Below are 16,101 nucleotides of genomic sequence, written 5' to 3'. Positions count from 1 at the left end.
GAACCACCCTTGTCCCACCACCGCTGCCAGGCGCGTCAAAATCCCCTTTCCAGCCAGCAACAATAACAACAGCCACACAAAGCACCCTCTCAGAAGAAAGGAATTTTGCTTTTCATTCCTATTCCAAACAACTCGCAATTAATTACTTTGAGAAGATGAGAGGCCGGCAGCCTTGCATCATCCTTAAGAGCACAGGCTGTGGGTCCAGAGGGCCTGGGTTCCAATCCTAGCTCTGACACTGGTTAACTCCGTGGCGCTGGGCACGTTACCGCTTTTCTGTGTGCCTTCATTCTCGCATATGCAGAATAGGGGTGCGTGTCTGTAAAGCACATAGAAGAGTGCCCGGCACACTTAGTGTGTATTATAGGTATTGATAGGTATGTTTTAATGGATGCATGCAAGGAGTTTTGGACTGGATGGCAGGATGGTTGAGTTTTAGCCTTTTTTTTTGCAGTGAGTTAGCCCATATCTTTGTCAAGATGCTCAAGGGGTCCTAGGTGATATTCACCTATCTGTGGTCCACATACAATGAGGGGACCGAACCAGCCGGAATTTCGTATCTCTTCAAAGCCTAATAGCCTATAAATCTGTGTAGCTTTATGCCAAATGATATACGATAGGGTTGCTCTCAGTTTTATTCTGTGTAATTGACTATGCTTAGGTTTTTTTGTTTGTTTGTTTGTTTTTTAATGAATATGTTGGGGTTAATCCTTAAAATGAGGGAATGATGAAGAGAATCACTAAAAATCAAGTTGACAAATAATGAGGACTTCCAGTGGGTCGTTGACTTGAGTAGACATTCTTTTGGACACAGGGGACTCCAAGGGGAGGAAGTCCCTGCCCTCAGGGACTAGACAGTTGGGACAGGAAGCGAGCAACTCGATAGACACATATGATAAGGTATGTTATGTGGTAAGAGCAGGAGTCACCTGAAGATCAGCGTGAAATGAACTAGACCCCCTAACTCAGTCTTGGGCATCCTGAGAAAGCGTCATTGAAGAAATGATAAAAGAAGCACTTGAGGAAGACCAGAAGGAGTGGGAGTGCTGCTTTCTAGGAACTCGGAATCATTCAGTGTGGATGTCAGATGAGGGAGTGGGCCTGGGATTGGGGTAGAAGTTGACCTGGAACTGTGGCCAGAGATAAGGCTGGGGTGAGATTTTCAAGACCTTGGCAAATAAATGCTTTCCTCTCAATTATAACCCAGTCGCAGTCAGTGACAGGAAGTTTATGAGCTCTAGGGGAGTGACAGGAAGTGTGCACAAGATGCAGTTTGATGTCTCAGAAATTCACTTCTTAGACAATTTGGTGCTTTAAAAACCGACTTCAGTGGTCATACTTCTTCCTCTCCGAGTATCTGTAAAATATAGCTGCAGTTGTTGAAAAGACAAAATCCTTTTTCAACTTCTTGGGGTGAATGGCATATTCATTTTCACACCCTTGCATACATCTGAGAATGGTTATTTTTATATGATTCCCAAACTCTAGATTTAGGTCTTAGAGTCAAAATATTTAATAACTGATGGAATCCAACAATATTTCTCCCCTTTCTTCTCAGGAGGGAGAACACAACTGTATATTATTTTAATACCTGCATTTCATGTAATGCTTATAGTGTATAAAGCATATAGGCTTATTCCTCTTCTATAATTTAGCAGACCGAGAGTAATAAAGGTAAAGGAACTAATTCAAGTTCACGCCGCCAATAAACAGCAGAGCTGGAATTTGGACCTAGGTCTTTCATTTCGTTCTTTCTTCTCTCGTCACTCGTTCATCTTCAGATGGTTTCCTGAACCATATGCAAAGCAGTATGCTAAGGATGGACTTACAAGAATTGTTTCCACCTTTTTATTTATTTTTTTTGGTGAGGTGATCATTCAGTGCCTGGTGTTTACTTAATAATTGTGGAATTAAAGCGATAAACAAGTAGCCATGTTTACAAATTTGGGGGAAACTGAGGATAAGCCTCGTTGAACCTGGGGGAAAAAAAGCTAAATAATTTCCTCTCATTGTGCAACAAGCATTGTTTTCCTGCTGCAACAGTTTTCATTCACTGCGAAGGGGAAATTTAATGTCATGCTTAGATACATCGTAGGGAGGCTGTCGAGAATGGTACCGGCTGTAGATTCAGTGGTCCTCCCGGCACAGTTCACTGGAGAATGAAACCAGACTGTGTGGTCCTGGTCTCAGTCACTAGACATCGCTCAGGGTTTACATACCTGCCTGCTTGTGGGTTTCATTCTGGTCTTTTTTTTCCCCCCCTTAAAGGCAAAGCATCATCTATTCCCATTTGGGAGCCAAACCTGGGCTTCACTGTGAAAATGCCCCAATTCCTGCCAACAGACTACTAAGGCTCTTATATACTACATTTGTGATGAGCATAATTTAATCATGTAGAACCTTAAAGAACCAAGTATCAAAAGATCTTTTCTTTTCTCTCTCTCTCTCTCTCTCTCTCTCTCTCTCTCTCTCTCTCTCTCTCTCTCTCTCTTAAGATTTTATTGGGAAGTTGGGGAAGGGGATCATTGTGTTTTTCGAGGACCCATCAGCCCCAAGTCACGTTGTTGTCCTTCAGTCTTCGTTGTGGAGGGCACAGCTCAGCTCCAAGTCCAGTCACTGCTTTCAATGTAGTTGCTGGAGGTGGGGGGACGGGCACAGCCCATCATCCCATCATCCCATGTGGGAGTTGAACTGGCAACCTTGTTGGTAAGAGCATGCACTGTCACCAGCTCAGTGGCAGCCCAGCTCGGGCTCAGCTCACTGGCTCATGTGGGACTCGAACCAGCAAACCTGTTGCTAAGAGCTCGCACTCTAACCAATTGAGCCACCCGGCTGGCCCCAAAAGATCTTTTCTATACCAGCCTGTCTCCCACTGCATTTTTTAGGGGGGAGCGGGGCAGCAAAAAGATGACGCACATGAGAATCTGGCATAATCCTGTGGATGCAATTGCTCTGATAGGAGGGGGATTGTGACTGTTGTTAACCTGATGGTACTCTCGTCTCCTTCTACCTCAACAGGCCATGACCGATGCATCGCGGGTGACTTAGGGTCCCTTTAGGAGTCTGTCACTGTGATTCTTTATAATATTTTGGGGCCTTCTCTTTTAGAGCTGGAGGCAAAGCCTTGAAATACCTTCAGTGATCTGGAGGTGTTGGCATTTTTAGGTAGATATAAAATTTAATAACGGCCAAACATCATTTGGCATCGTGTCTTGTGGTGAGGGGGCAGCCACATGTTCTGGGTGAAGGTGAATGAACTGTAATTTGACTCTTCCCCCCTCTCCCCCCTTTACAGTTTGTAAAGTGACTCTAGTGGCAGTTCTAGAAAAGTTTCGTCAAGTGTTTGAAGCCATCCTTTGGGAACCTATATAGTGTCTCAGGGTAACTTATTTTGAAGTCTAACTTTGGGTGTATTCTTTGATAAAAAGTAGCACTCAAATGACATGCTCATTGGTGGAATTATAACTTTTTTTGTTATAGATATGTAATCAATTATTATTCCACGTTATATACTTCCAGCTATAGATAGTAAGACAGTATTTTTTTTTATTTATAATTTCAGGTGGGATGAGCAGAGCATAGCTAGAAACAAAGAAGCATTAAAAACAAGAAAGGAAGAGAAGTTACCTCTCTATGGAAAAACGTTTACTACTTACTTTCGAGGGTTTTGTTTCTTTCTTTCATTTTGGGCATTTAAAACAAAAATACTACAGGTTATTGCCTGCCTGTTTTTTAAAGCTCTTTAATTGTGGGCTGAGGCAAATCCCATTATTTTTAAATCACTTAACATTGGAGAACAATTGGATAAACCCCACTTGGAGTGCCCTGTGGGTCACCTCGAGCCATTTGGTTCTGTTCATAAAATTAAAACAGTTGGGGGAGCTATGCAGATGCTTTCAAATGGGCTTTCTAATTGTGATGTCTGTGTGTCTGAAACATAGGGCTCCTCTCAGGAACTACATAACGCCAAATGCTTCATTACTGTGTGAGAGGGGTGTGAGTTGGGAGTAAAGACTTGACATATATTTTTATTTTGAGATGCCATGCTAATTTACATCATTCAGCCCTTTCACTGCCAAACTGTAGAAGTCCATTAAGTGACTGAAAGGCACATACAAATTACCCACTGGCACTCCAGGCTGCTGTTTCACGTACACCCTGTTATTCTCTCCGCCAGCTAGCTGCAAGATTCTATTAAGCAGTAAGTGAGAAAATTATATTGCCTGCAAACTAATTGTACAAAAGACTCTGAAATAAGGAATCAGAGCCCAGGACTTTGTAAAAAAAAAAAGCCGCCAGGAGATATTATAAATTGCTTTCTCCTTCTTGTCAGCCTGGTTAAAAAAAAAAAAACAAAACACCAAAAACCCAGAGCTTCCCGTGTTGATTTGGGTCCCTCTGCTGCAGAGCTCACTTTCCCAGCTATTGACAAAACTGGGAAAATTCCCGTCCTGTCATCAGCTGCCCAGTTCAGTCCCTGGTGCCATCTAACAAATGTGTCCCAGAAAAGAGCAAGCTATGATCCAAGAAAGCTCCGTGTCTGAAATGAGAATCCTGGCTATGAACAATAACTTCTGCATCGTCCTCAATGACGGTCCAGTGTTAACATTCCAGGTGCCTACAGTTGCTATTGGAAATATTTTCATCTAGTTTCCACTTTCATGAGTCGAAGAAAACAAGTGCCCCATAGAGATCATAAGGTCTGCTGGGAGTAATGTCTTTGAGCCATTACCAAAATAGATGTGACATTGTTACCCCAGGTGCTTGGGGCACCACATTTTTAGGATAAAATGTTTTCTTTATTGAGTAGCTAAAGCACCAGGGAAGGTTTTTCAAGGGCAGAATTTCTCTAGACTCTAACGTGGATCAAAGACTTTGTTGGGTGGGTGATCGTAGCCACAACAGTGAACTAAATGACTCAATGGGGGGGCTTGGAAATGAGAAGGTTTTCCTGCAGCTAATAACTTCTTTAAAATGATACTGATTAGTTTTTCAAGATACACACCAGTGTTCCTTAGTGAAATCAAGGTTATCATCCATATATGCCAAGACAAATGTATTGAAACAGGACATTTGGCCAAAGGATACCTGATTTCATCATAAATGATTTCTCTATACTTTGCTGAAAATATATCACTTATGAAAACACTCAGCACCTCTATATGTTACATCCATTCACAGTGAAATTCTTATGAAAATAGTGTTTTTCCTGCAGCTTCTGGGGAAGATGCATTTACCCCAATGTGGTGATTTATTCAGTTTTTCACAGCACAGTTCAAGCGTTTGTGCCCATGTGAAGAATTCGCTCACGTTCCTGGGCATAATCTCTGCATTTGTGGAAATGCATGTATGTGAACATGCTAGCTCTGAATCCAGGGCCTTTGCACTAAACACTAAGTTGCAAACTTATTTATGTGTCTTGTCTCTTCTGTAAGACGGTGGAGTCCTCAAGAGCAGGAACCATCTCTCTTATCCCAACCCAGCACATGTTACAGATTTCCAGACTTATTGATAAGCACTGAGGATTCACCGATGAATAAGACAGAGTTCTTTTTTCCAGAATTCATTCTAAGGCACTATTACAAATTTTCCTGCCTTTACATTTCTCTTTGTCATTGAAGAATGATGGAAGGTAACAGCTAGGCAGGAAACTAGAATCGTACTCTGTATGCAATCTAAAAGTCTCATGTGGCTATTTGGCAATTCTGTTTTTAGAAGAAAGTTAGAAATCTTTATAGAGTCATTTATAGAAGAGTCATTCATAGATTTAGCTACTATTACTGAATCACTCCTAAGTGTATTCTCCAAAGTGGCTACAATTCTGATAGCACCTATTTTGGAAATAGCAGGTATTATAATTAGATAAAAATTAACTCCTTTGGTGCCATCTAGCTGTATTTTCATTTTTCCTTTTATTCTTAACCTGTTCACATCAAGGTGCATTTTTATTTCCTTCAAAGCCTCTTCCAATTTTTTTTTTCCTTTTCACATTTTGTTCCCCAGAAGCCCTTGTATTTTATTGGTTTCCTCTTGATAATCTCTCCCTGTTTTGCCGTGCATTTCCATTTTTGTTAAAGCTACTTTTCAAGGTTTTGAAAAATGAACTAGATTTTCTTCTGCTTTTTCTGATTTGTGGAATGGTTTTCCTAGTGCGCTTGATATAGCTTCCTAATGGGACCTCCAGCTCGCTTGACCTTGTGGACATTACTACATTACAGCACCATAATTGATGTTCACGGAAATGACCTTGAGATATCAAGGAAACGTGAAGTTATTCTCAGAGTATTATTTTACTTATGCACTACTTTTTCCTGGAAGATTTCTCTCCTGCCTGAGAATTGGCTCATGCCTCCAGGATCTGATCATCTAATGGGCAATATGCATGTGAATCGGCACAACAAAATATGGCGTGTCTGGAGCAGAGGAGAGTACCTGAAAAGATATGAGAACCAAGAAGTCATTTTCTGCTAGGGTGGGCTGAGACATTTTCATGAAAGATTTGACTGGAATTTGAGTTGAACATCGAGACTTGGAAGTAATTTTAAGAAGAAAAGGGGGGGGGGCACAGATAGATCATTCTCAGAGGGAAGTCTGAAGGACACAGCAAAAATGAATAAATCGAATTGACTCCATCAGAAAGTTCATCTAAGGTAATCATTGTAATATTGCTGGAGAAGTAGATGAGAATTGGATTGCGGGAGCAGGGGAGACTTGGTTAGCTCGTCTACTAGTCCCGATTTAATTCACGACTCCATAGGAATTAGTTGATTTTTTTTTTAAATGAGGGTGATGGATGATCAAAGCAGTTATAGGAAGAAGAATATGATAGTGGTATGCAGGAGGGATTAGAGGGGGACAGCATGGAGGCAAGATGCCCAGTGGGGAGACAACTGCCATAAGTGAGGTATGAGTTCCACATGCGTGGTTTAAGTTCCTGTCGGAAGTATGCTCTTGTAAAGGATGAGGATATAGTTTTCAAAGAGGAAGAGGAGCTAATTTGAAAGGAAAGGGGCGGCCAGTTAGCTCAGTTGGTTAGAGCATGGTGCTGATAACACCAAGGTTGCCGGTTCGGTCCCTGCATGGGAGCTGTGCCCTCCTTAAAAAAAAAAAAAAAAAAGGAAAGATGATTATTTGGGTGCGTGGGGAATGGTGGATCATTTCAGTAGAAGTTTCCAGCACTGCGTTCAAAGGGCGGGACTAGTGATTATGCTTCAATACTGGACAGGGAACAAGTGATACTGACTTTTCAGACACACAAAGGGGAAGAAATGCTGTTTGAAAAACTTTTTTTTTTTTTTTAATCCTCACTAGTCATTGTTCAGCTCTTCCCAAGAAAGCAGAGACCTAAGTATAGAGAGAGCCATGTAGATGGAAGGATCTGGTAGTAGAATACTAATTAACATCTAGGAAATGATTAGCAAAACTCTCTTGATGCCAAATAAATTTTCAGTGATGGTTAAAGAAACTCTGCAGTGAAAAAGGATTTATCTAAAGTTCATATTCTAAATCCTTTTATTCTCAGACATGACCCAGCCCGCCTGGTTCCTTTGCCTTATCCCTGGTTTTCTATGACTGTAGCATCAATAATATTGCTCAGGAAGGTGATGGTGTGTGCTTCTGTTGATGGGATTAATATTACTCTTATTAATTCACCTCCTACGTTGCAAAGTAGTTGTTTTTATTATTATAAAGGTCCTGAATTAGAATGCTAATTTAGCCAAACAATTTTGATAGGCTTATCTCCAGTTATAATGGACAGCCTTTTTTTTTAGTCATGCATACTTAACCAATTTTCTGTAGCTATCAGTGGTTAGGTCTTACTTCCTGTTGAATTAGCAGTTGCCGAGGAGTTGAATCTGTACCATGGTGCAATCCGCTAATGTGATATTTACTGAGGAGACATCAGTCTGGAGAAAGGTAGTCAATACAAATCAGTGTTTACAAAGTGTGATTAACTCTGAAATATTTCATCAATGCCGTGGTCCCAGGCAGACTCTATGCTAATTACTGGAGTCGGCGCATGTTTCCGGGGACTGGGATGGACCCCGGGTATTGCAAACATGGAGCAGCAAAATTGCAATTATGCTCGGACCGTCTCTGATGACAATTTATGCATTTGGTGTGATGACCTCCCCCTTCCCAGGAGGGCAATAAACAGAATGCATTTTCATTAAGATACTAATGCACTTAATCACAAGGGGAAAGGGTTAGGAAGGGACCGGCAGACCTTCAAGCACTATGTGACAGAGCTGATAGTGGAGAGAGGCTTTATTTGAAAGGCAGCTTCTTTACAAAGCTGTAGGCAGGCCCAGGGCACATCCCACACGCTGTCATTGCCACTAATTGGAAAAAAAAATAAAATTCAAGTTACAGTTTGGATCTTCTTCTGGCTCCCTATCTTTCAAATGTGTAGATGCTACCATCAGTGATGTAAACTGTACAATAAAAAATATGATTCCACATCAGTTTATTCTTATGTAAAATACTTCCTTGGAACTTGAATGTTTTGAATGCATTATGCAAGTGGTGTAATACATGTGATGATGACAATGATGATGGTGGTGATGACGGCCATTTACCAATAAGAAGCATTTACCAAGCACAAAATGGTTTTGTGAGACGGTGGTTAGCGTTGCAGCCAAGGACCATGGAATTTCAGTCACTGTCCTCTGGGAGCTTCCTGCACGGTCCCACATTAGCCCAACCATCATTTTTCAAGGTGGAGATTATGCTGTTCAGTGTCAGAAAGATGAGAAGCATGCTGCATCCCAGCATCGGTAACCAAACAAAATCCAGGCTGGACGATACAAGAATTAGTTTTGATGTTTCTGTTTTTCTGGAAATAGTGTGCTTTGAAATTTCTTTTGACTTCTGTGATCCTGGAAGACAGGTGCTTTGCCGGGGTGGACTAAGCCTGGTGTTTCAAAGCTCATTTTGAGCAGAATCTTTTGCAGAACATGGCTAGTTATCTTCTCATCATTTCATGCCTCTTCAGTGGTTGTAGCAGAGCGTCCAGCTTCAGTGACACTTGTGACTTCCTCATGAGTCCCATGTGACTTTTCTTTTGGCGGGGGGAAGGGTTAGGAATCCTAGAGCTGTCATTGCCTTTGGGATGCGACTGTTTCCTGGGTCTTGCACCTCTAACCATGTCCCTTCTCCCACTGTGTGTTTCAGGTAACATAGAATATAGCTGTCCTGCCACGAACGAGTGTGAGATCACAAAGCGCAGACGTAAGTCCTGTCAGGCTTGCCGCTTCATGAAGTGCTTGAAAGTGGGCATGTTGAAGGAAGGTAAGGCCCCCTGCTCGTAGCCCTGGGTTTTAGGCCGGGAAGGGGGGATGGGGTACCCAGGGAATTGCACACATGTCAGAGAAACCAGGACAGATAAGTGCCCTGAATCTTAACGGCAGAGTGCTCCTGCCGTACGCTTGAGCTTTCTGGTACCCGCTGGCTCACTGCCTGACACCCGCAGGAAGACACAGGTAGGAGATGTCTGATGTGCGGCTAAACCCACCAGGTATGTTTGGGCAGTTCTGGTTCTTTTCATCTTTTCAATTTCCAGAAGGCAGAGGATGAAGAACAACCAGGCGGCTGCTGTTTCTGTCGTTTTGCATTTCTTCTCATGATTAGGTTCACAGAAAAATATTTTCCCCCATCTTTATTGAGATATGATTGACAAAGTATATATGGAATGTGCGTGAGTTCATGTTTTGATATGCATGCAGTTTGTAAAATAATTGCCACAGTGTAGCTAATTAACATCTCTATCATTTCTTAGAGTTACCATTTTTTTTTTCTTAATCTTAGATGTAAAGCACTCTTTCTTCTTTTCTCATCTTATCTTTTGGACCTATTTTCTATTATAAAGAGTGTGGAATAATGGTATTAAAATTGTTGATTTCAGTTGGGATGTCAGCAACAAACAAAATAATGACTGTGAACTTGTATTCTGTGGTAAACACATTGCCAGAAAGCTCACCTAGCCAGGAACTAACCCAAATAGTCAGGTTATGGAATTCATTCAGCTGTTTCACCCATAACAGAGATCCTGAAATACTTGTACATCTTAGCATGTCTAGTGAAACTAACATTTTAGCTTGGACACAGAGAGAAATTGTTCATTTTGTTGGGAGTCCTAGATTTAGTTCGTTTTTTTCTTTTTGACGTGTCTTTGTACGTGTATGCTTTTATAAATGTGCAATTTACGTCCTGCATGTAGATTTCACTGTTTCCTTCTCTTCAGAAAATTTGCCAGTGTTTAAAATAAACACGATAATGCTATAAATTGATAACATAAAAATGCAATCGTTGAAGTCTGCAAGCAAATTAGGTAAATTAAATATTTAAATGTATAGCTTCTGTTAAGTCATAGAATATACTTTGTTCCCCTGGGTTGGCTCTGTGAGTTTGTATCTTTTGTTGTTACTGGAGATTACTGTGTTTTTTTGGTGTTTTTCTGGTTTTTTAACTTCTAAATTCAAGTAGATCCAAGTTTGTTCCCCAAGAAGGAACGGGAGCTTCAATTAGGTGTGGCATTACCAGCCTCCTAACATTTCCTGGTTCATTCTTATTCCAAGATCCTTACTGTGAACAGTGTTATAGGGAGAGAAGTGGACCTGGTGACATTTGGGCCCGTGGACTTCATGCTGGATGTCTGTCACTTGTCCGCTGAGAACTAACTCTTCCCTTCCCTTGGAACAAAGACACTCAAATGTTTCCCATCTTCAACTTGAAAAAAGCTATAAAAACAACAACAACACGTGTATAACTTTATAATTAAAGCCTTCAGAAAAGATAGCCAAGATGTATTACCAAGTAACATAACATTTTTATAAAAATTTATATTTTAATAACATTTACATTAAAAATGTGTATATATGTGGAGAGAAAGGGGGAAGAACAGTAGAAGGTGATAGACACTGCAATGATATACAGATAAAGATTGGTGACAGTGGTATGCTGATGAATACAGATGAGGATCTGAATGCATACTCCCCCCCCCCCACTGTGTAGCCTTTGGTCCAGTTAGGATTTTTCTCACAGTTAACATGGTTTACAGTTATCTCCATTTGCTAAAAATTTATTAAGCTTCTCCCATGTGCCAGGCACTATTCTAGACTCAGGGATGCAACTCTGAAAAGGACAGCTATAGGTGCTCTTGTAGAGAGAGCTTATATGAAAATGCCAAGAGGGCAGTTTTGCAAAGGAAAACATACAAATAAAACCCCAACAATAACAACCCCACCCACATGACAGAGTTTTAGCTTGGATGGTGGTGATAGCTCACTTTGTTGAGGTGAAAAATATTATCTTAGCAATTCCCTTAAACTCTATAGCAGAGTAATGATCACAATGTATTTCAGTATATAATGATAAATGACAGTTAATTCCTGGTCTTTTTATTGCCACCGAGTTGAGCTATTGAGACTCAAGCTATATTTATGCTCATTTGAAAAGACTTAAGAGTTGGAAATTAAGGAATTGTTATTTTCAAAAAGCAAACCAAGTTTTTAAGAAATGTTATAGAGTAATAACACTTTGAATTGATGTGTCCTAGATTTGGATTTTATTTTCAAAAATTGAAATATGTTGGGCTATGCCTTCATTTCCAAATAAATACAATTTTTTGATCAATTTGATTTTGCTCAACTGTTTGCCCCTCTAGGTTTATGGACATAGGGAAAAAAAAACGTTTTCCCCTAAATAATTTTCCCCATTGTGGTTTTCAAGCAAGAGCAGTGTTGGAGGGTGGTCAGAGTGACTGAAGAAGTGTGAACTGTGTTTAATTAAACATTGTTGGTGACAGTAAATGGGATGGGGCTTATCTATAATTCACACCTCTTCAGTTGCTGTTATCAAGCCTTTAGAGGGCCTGTTTTCAAGGGAATTGCGGCTGTGGCTGATATACTCATATAATAATTTATTTTCCTTTACCCCTTATGCCCACTTGGATGGGAAAATATCAGTTCTCTAAGCCCCTTCTCACAAAGAGAAAGGATGGAATGGTTATGAGAAAATATGGAATAGTCTTTTTGTTTTGTACTTAAAAAACGCAGTGAAATATAGCATTACACCCTGAATATAAATGCACAATTATGTTTGGCCATCTCCTTGGCTCAAGGTTTGCCTTCTCAGCCTGGAGAGAATGATATCATCTTAAATGTATCTTTATGGATGGAGAGGGATTTTAGTCCCATGCAGTATGTCAGAGATCATGATGTAGTAAATCTATTCAAATGTAAACCTGTTCAATTCAATTACCAGTCCATAATAAAATTTGCTGCTATAACCCCCGTGTTGACCACAGCAGTCCATACAGGCTGATGGCACAGCAGGTCTGGAAATTGACAGACAAAATCTATTTAAACAAAAAACAACATTAGTTCTAGAATCTGAAATGAAATCAGATTTCAACAGCTTTGATGGGACCCTTCGTTCCTTTAACAGGTATTTTTATTCAACTAGCCAAATGCATCTTAGATAAAGTGCTACCCTGAGGGAAATGAAGAATTTTTTATTAAAAGAGTGGTTGATAGAAAAATGAAACGGTTAGTCTTTTAAAAAAAATCATCACCCTTAGTTTTATTAACTGCCATTTCTACTAACGATGTGGGGTGTGAAAGGGAAAGGAAGGCTTAGTGGGTGAACAATTACTTAACTCACATTGTGCATGATTCCGTTCTTATCAGATACGCTTTATCATTAGCCAGCACCAGAATTATTATATTTGAATGAACACCGTTTGATTTTAATGTTAAGGGTTTTTGAATCCAAAACTTCCGACCAGTCGAAGCGATGAAACAGTTGTGTGGAGAGAAAAACACAAGACCACAGTATAATAAAACTTCCAGAAGCACACTTAAAAAGTGTGTTCACATCCAAGGGGTTGTACCATTCTGCATCGTGAAAAGTCCCCCTCCCCTTTTCTTTTCTGGGCTGGTGAGCTTCGCAGATGATGGCCGACATTATTTTTTGGCATTCTACCATACTGTATGTCAAAGAAAACCCATCTATTACAACGTATCTGGTCTCAACATTCCCCTTTCATTTTTGTAGGTATTGCTTATTTGAAGGGAAAAACAACAAAACCTCATCAAGGTGTACCTATAAATCTGCTCAGGATTTATTTTTATTTTGATCGTTCTCCTTGGTTATTTAAAGGCTACTACAGGATGTACTGGTTCCGTTTTCTCTCTGTCAGTGGCAAACAGAGCCATTTTATGAAAGCAGTCATTATTTAGGTATAGAATTCACTGATCAAAGGATGGAAGGGCCTTTTGCTGTATTGCTCTGATGGGTTTTACCTTGGCAGCTCAAGTAGTTTTCTTTGACTCTTGCAGATGAGAGCGAGACACCCACGTTTATGACCGCCATGACTTTCCCCAGCCAGCCCACCCAGCCCACACGCCCAAGTGTGGAGGACCAGTTCAGTTATTTCATGCCCCAAAAAGTGTGCTTTTCACTTGGCCTTAAAAAAAGAAAAAAAAAAAGGATGACTTAACCTTTCTAACCTTCAGTTTCATCATCTGTAAAATGATGGTTGCGATAATCGTATCTGCAAATAAATTGATGTGAATACCCAATACGATGCTGTAGGTCAAGTGCTCCTATGGCTAAGCATCAGGACCAGATCAACATTGCTAGAGAGAGGCCAGGTCAAATTTTAAGGTCAGGCAGAGCTACAGGTAAGCCATGGCTCTACCACGTCCTGGTCCTAAGGCAAGTTATGTCACCTCCAAGACTCAGCCGATTGCTTCAGCCTATTTGTAGATATGGGACCAATGATAGAGCTTCTGTTGTGAGGCTTTGGTGAAAACCAAGAGCGCTCATACAGATGCAGGGCCTGGCACGTGGTTACTGAGTGACAGACACTGTGAGCTAGAGTCCAGGTATCATACAGCACCTTGACCCGCTGGACTAACACACATTCATGCAATATCTGTTATCCTTTGTCAGTATCAGTGGCCCGAGGTGTCCTCTCCAAACTTTTCGTAGAAGCACATCAGTAGATAAAACTTTTGTCAGGAATTTCATGAGCAAATTTAGTCTTTAATATCTGACCTGCGGTGAAGTGAATCAAAGAGGCAGTTACAGAAAAAGGGAAAAAGGGACTTCAACCCAAGCGGAAGTTTTTACCACTGACATTACAGGTGAAGAATGCTGTTCATTACTGTCTTGCATTCAGAAAGAAGAACTCATTCCTTTGTCTACCAAAGAAAATGGACAAATCACACACCTTTTAAAATGTGCAAGAAAAAAATTATAAGAATTCTGTTAACCTCATAGATACATTAAGTTTTACTGAGGAAATTTTGATATAGCGTAGTGGAAAAAAATCAGAGGCTGGAAATAAGTTTTAGTACAGCTCAATAAATATCAACTGGGCCTTCCCCATGTGTCTGGCAAAATATTGTGCTTTAGTTTTTTTTGTTGGTTTTTTTTGTGGTTTTTTTTAAAGATTTTTATTGGGGTATTGGAGGGAAGGGAACAGTGCTGGGGAATTGGGGGAAGGGGAACAGACAAGTTGCTGTCGTTTTGTTCTTCAGTCTAGTTGTGGAGGACGTTGCTTCACTGGCCCAAGTTGGCACCATCATCGCGCTCTTCCCGGGCAAGGCAGATCAGTCGCTGGCTTCTGGACAACCGCTCACTGCGGCTGCTGGCCGCTCACGCTGGCTGCTGTCTACATACGGTAGCCCATGGCAACCCACTGCCACAGGGGCTGCAGCCTATGCCGTCGCTGGCGACTCATGGCAGCCCAGCTCCAGGTTGAGCTGTTGTTCAGCATCTTAGCTGTGGAGGGCAGTGTCACTGGCCCTCATATGTGGGATCCGAACCGGGGCCCTCTGGCATCCCAAGCCAGTTCTTAATCATCGCGCCACTCGGCCGGCCCATGTGCTTTAGTTTTTAATTCTGATTTTTTTCCCCCTAAATAGCTTGTGATTTGGGGCAAATGCATTCATTCAACTCTGTCTCCTTATCCATATGTGCAGAGGGAGCAGTTAGCCTCGATTCCTTCTCATCCCTTCTATTCTAGTATAAACTTTATTAAAAATGATATAATGTTTACAGGAATATACCAGCATATGACAAGAAGATACTTAAAATTATGATGGTGATGATGTTAACAATATCTGTGAGGTTGGAAGTACAATGCAACTATTATTTGGTAGACATGGCTAGTGAATTGTGCTGTTTTGTAAATATCGTTTTAATCCAATAATTCTTTCATCTTTCTAGAAAAGACAGGAAGCATGTTATTTTTGTCAAAGTTAATAGAAGTAAGAGTTGAAGGAACACTAGAACAATTCATAGATCTTTGAATACTTAGGAACTGAAGTCTTAATTAGGCATTTTTGCCTGTGTTTCAGAAACTTTTTCTCTATTTTTCCTCACAATCCCTACCATCTCTTGTCAGTATTTTAAATGCAGTCAGTAGAGTTTTATTTCTAGGGACATCTGAAATCTCATCAGAGATTGCGATATTACTACTGGTCAGATTTATCTGAAATTTTGTTGTTACATTTTTTTAAAGAAAAAAAGACTGACATCAGTAGGAGAGAAGAGTGAGTTTATATAATCTTAAATACCTTCTAAATGCTTCCTCTGGGGGGAGAGTGATTCATTAAAACAAACGAAACACCATAGTTATGTGTTTTATTAATAACCACGTTTAATTTGACACCTTAACCTAAGCTTCCATTACGGAGAGGCTCAGTATTTCACTGCACTTTTTAAAAGTCTAAAAACTACAAGCATGCAGGTTCTAGGTAGGCATTTTAGACGGATGGCAGGGCTGTGAGTCCTCCTCTTGAGGATAAAGTCAGAGCCAAGGTTGGGAACCAGCATTCGTCATAAGTGGCCATTCAATGTGGAAAGGGCACAGGATGTTAGGGTTTCCTTCACTTAAACCTCACCCAGTAGAAGAAAGTGGGACCCTGGGTGTCAGAGTCTCATTAATCAGATGAGAAAGCCAAGGTTCCGAATGTCCCAGTTGCAGGTAAAATGGGACTGGGCCAGGCATGTCATATCCCTAGGCCCGTCCTGCATCTCTGTCAAGCTGCGTCACAGCCTTGGCCTAACAAGAGGACTGACCTGCTCCAG

At 40.8% G+C, this 16,101-nt stretch overlaps 1 protein-coding gene across 14 annotated transcripts in view; it reads left to right on the top strand.

Annotated features, from left to right (window-relative positions):
* Positions 1 to 16,101, top strand: part of ESRRG (estrogen related receptor gamma) — a 581,699-nt gene that overhangs the window by 420,404 nt on the left and 145,194 nt on the right. For all 14 annotated transcript variants that reach the window (XM_019639644.1, XM_019639646.1, XM_019639650.1 and 11 more), the window contains one exon: positions 9,175 to 9,291. In XM_019639644.1, coding sequence (XP_019495189.1) covers positions 9,175 to 9,291 — 117 coding nt within the window. The remainder of the gene's footprint in view (positions 1 to 9,174; positions 9,292 to 16,101) is intronic.

The sequence above is a fragment of the Hipposideros armiger genome, unplaced genomic scaffold (assembly GCF_001890085.2).
Source record: "Hipposideros armiger isolate ML-2016 unplaced genomic scaffold, ASM189008v1 scaffold_45, whole genome shotgun sequence".
NCBI lineage: Eukaryota > Metazoa > Chordata > Mammalia > Chiroptera > Hipposideridae > Hipposideros > Hipposideros armiger.
The sequence above is the reverse complement of the archived record's forward strand: the minus strand, read 5'-3'. Positions and strand labels throughout refer to the sequence as shown.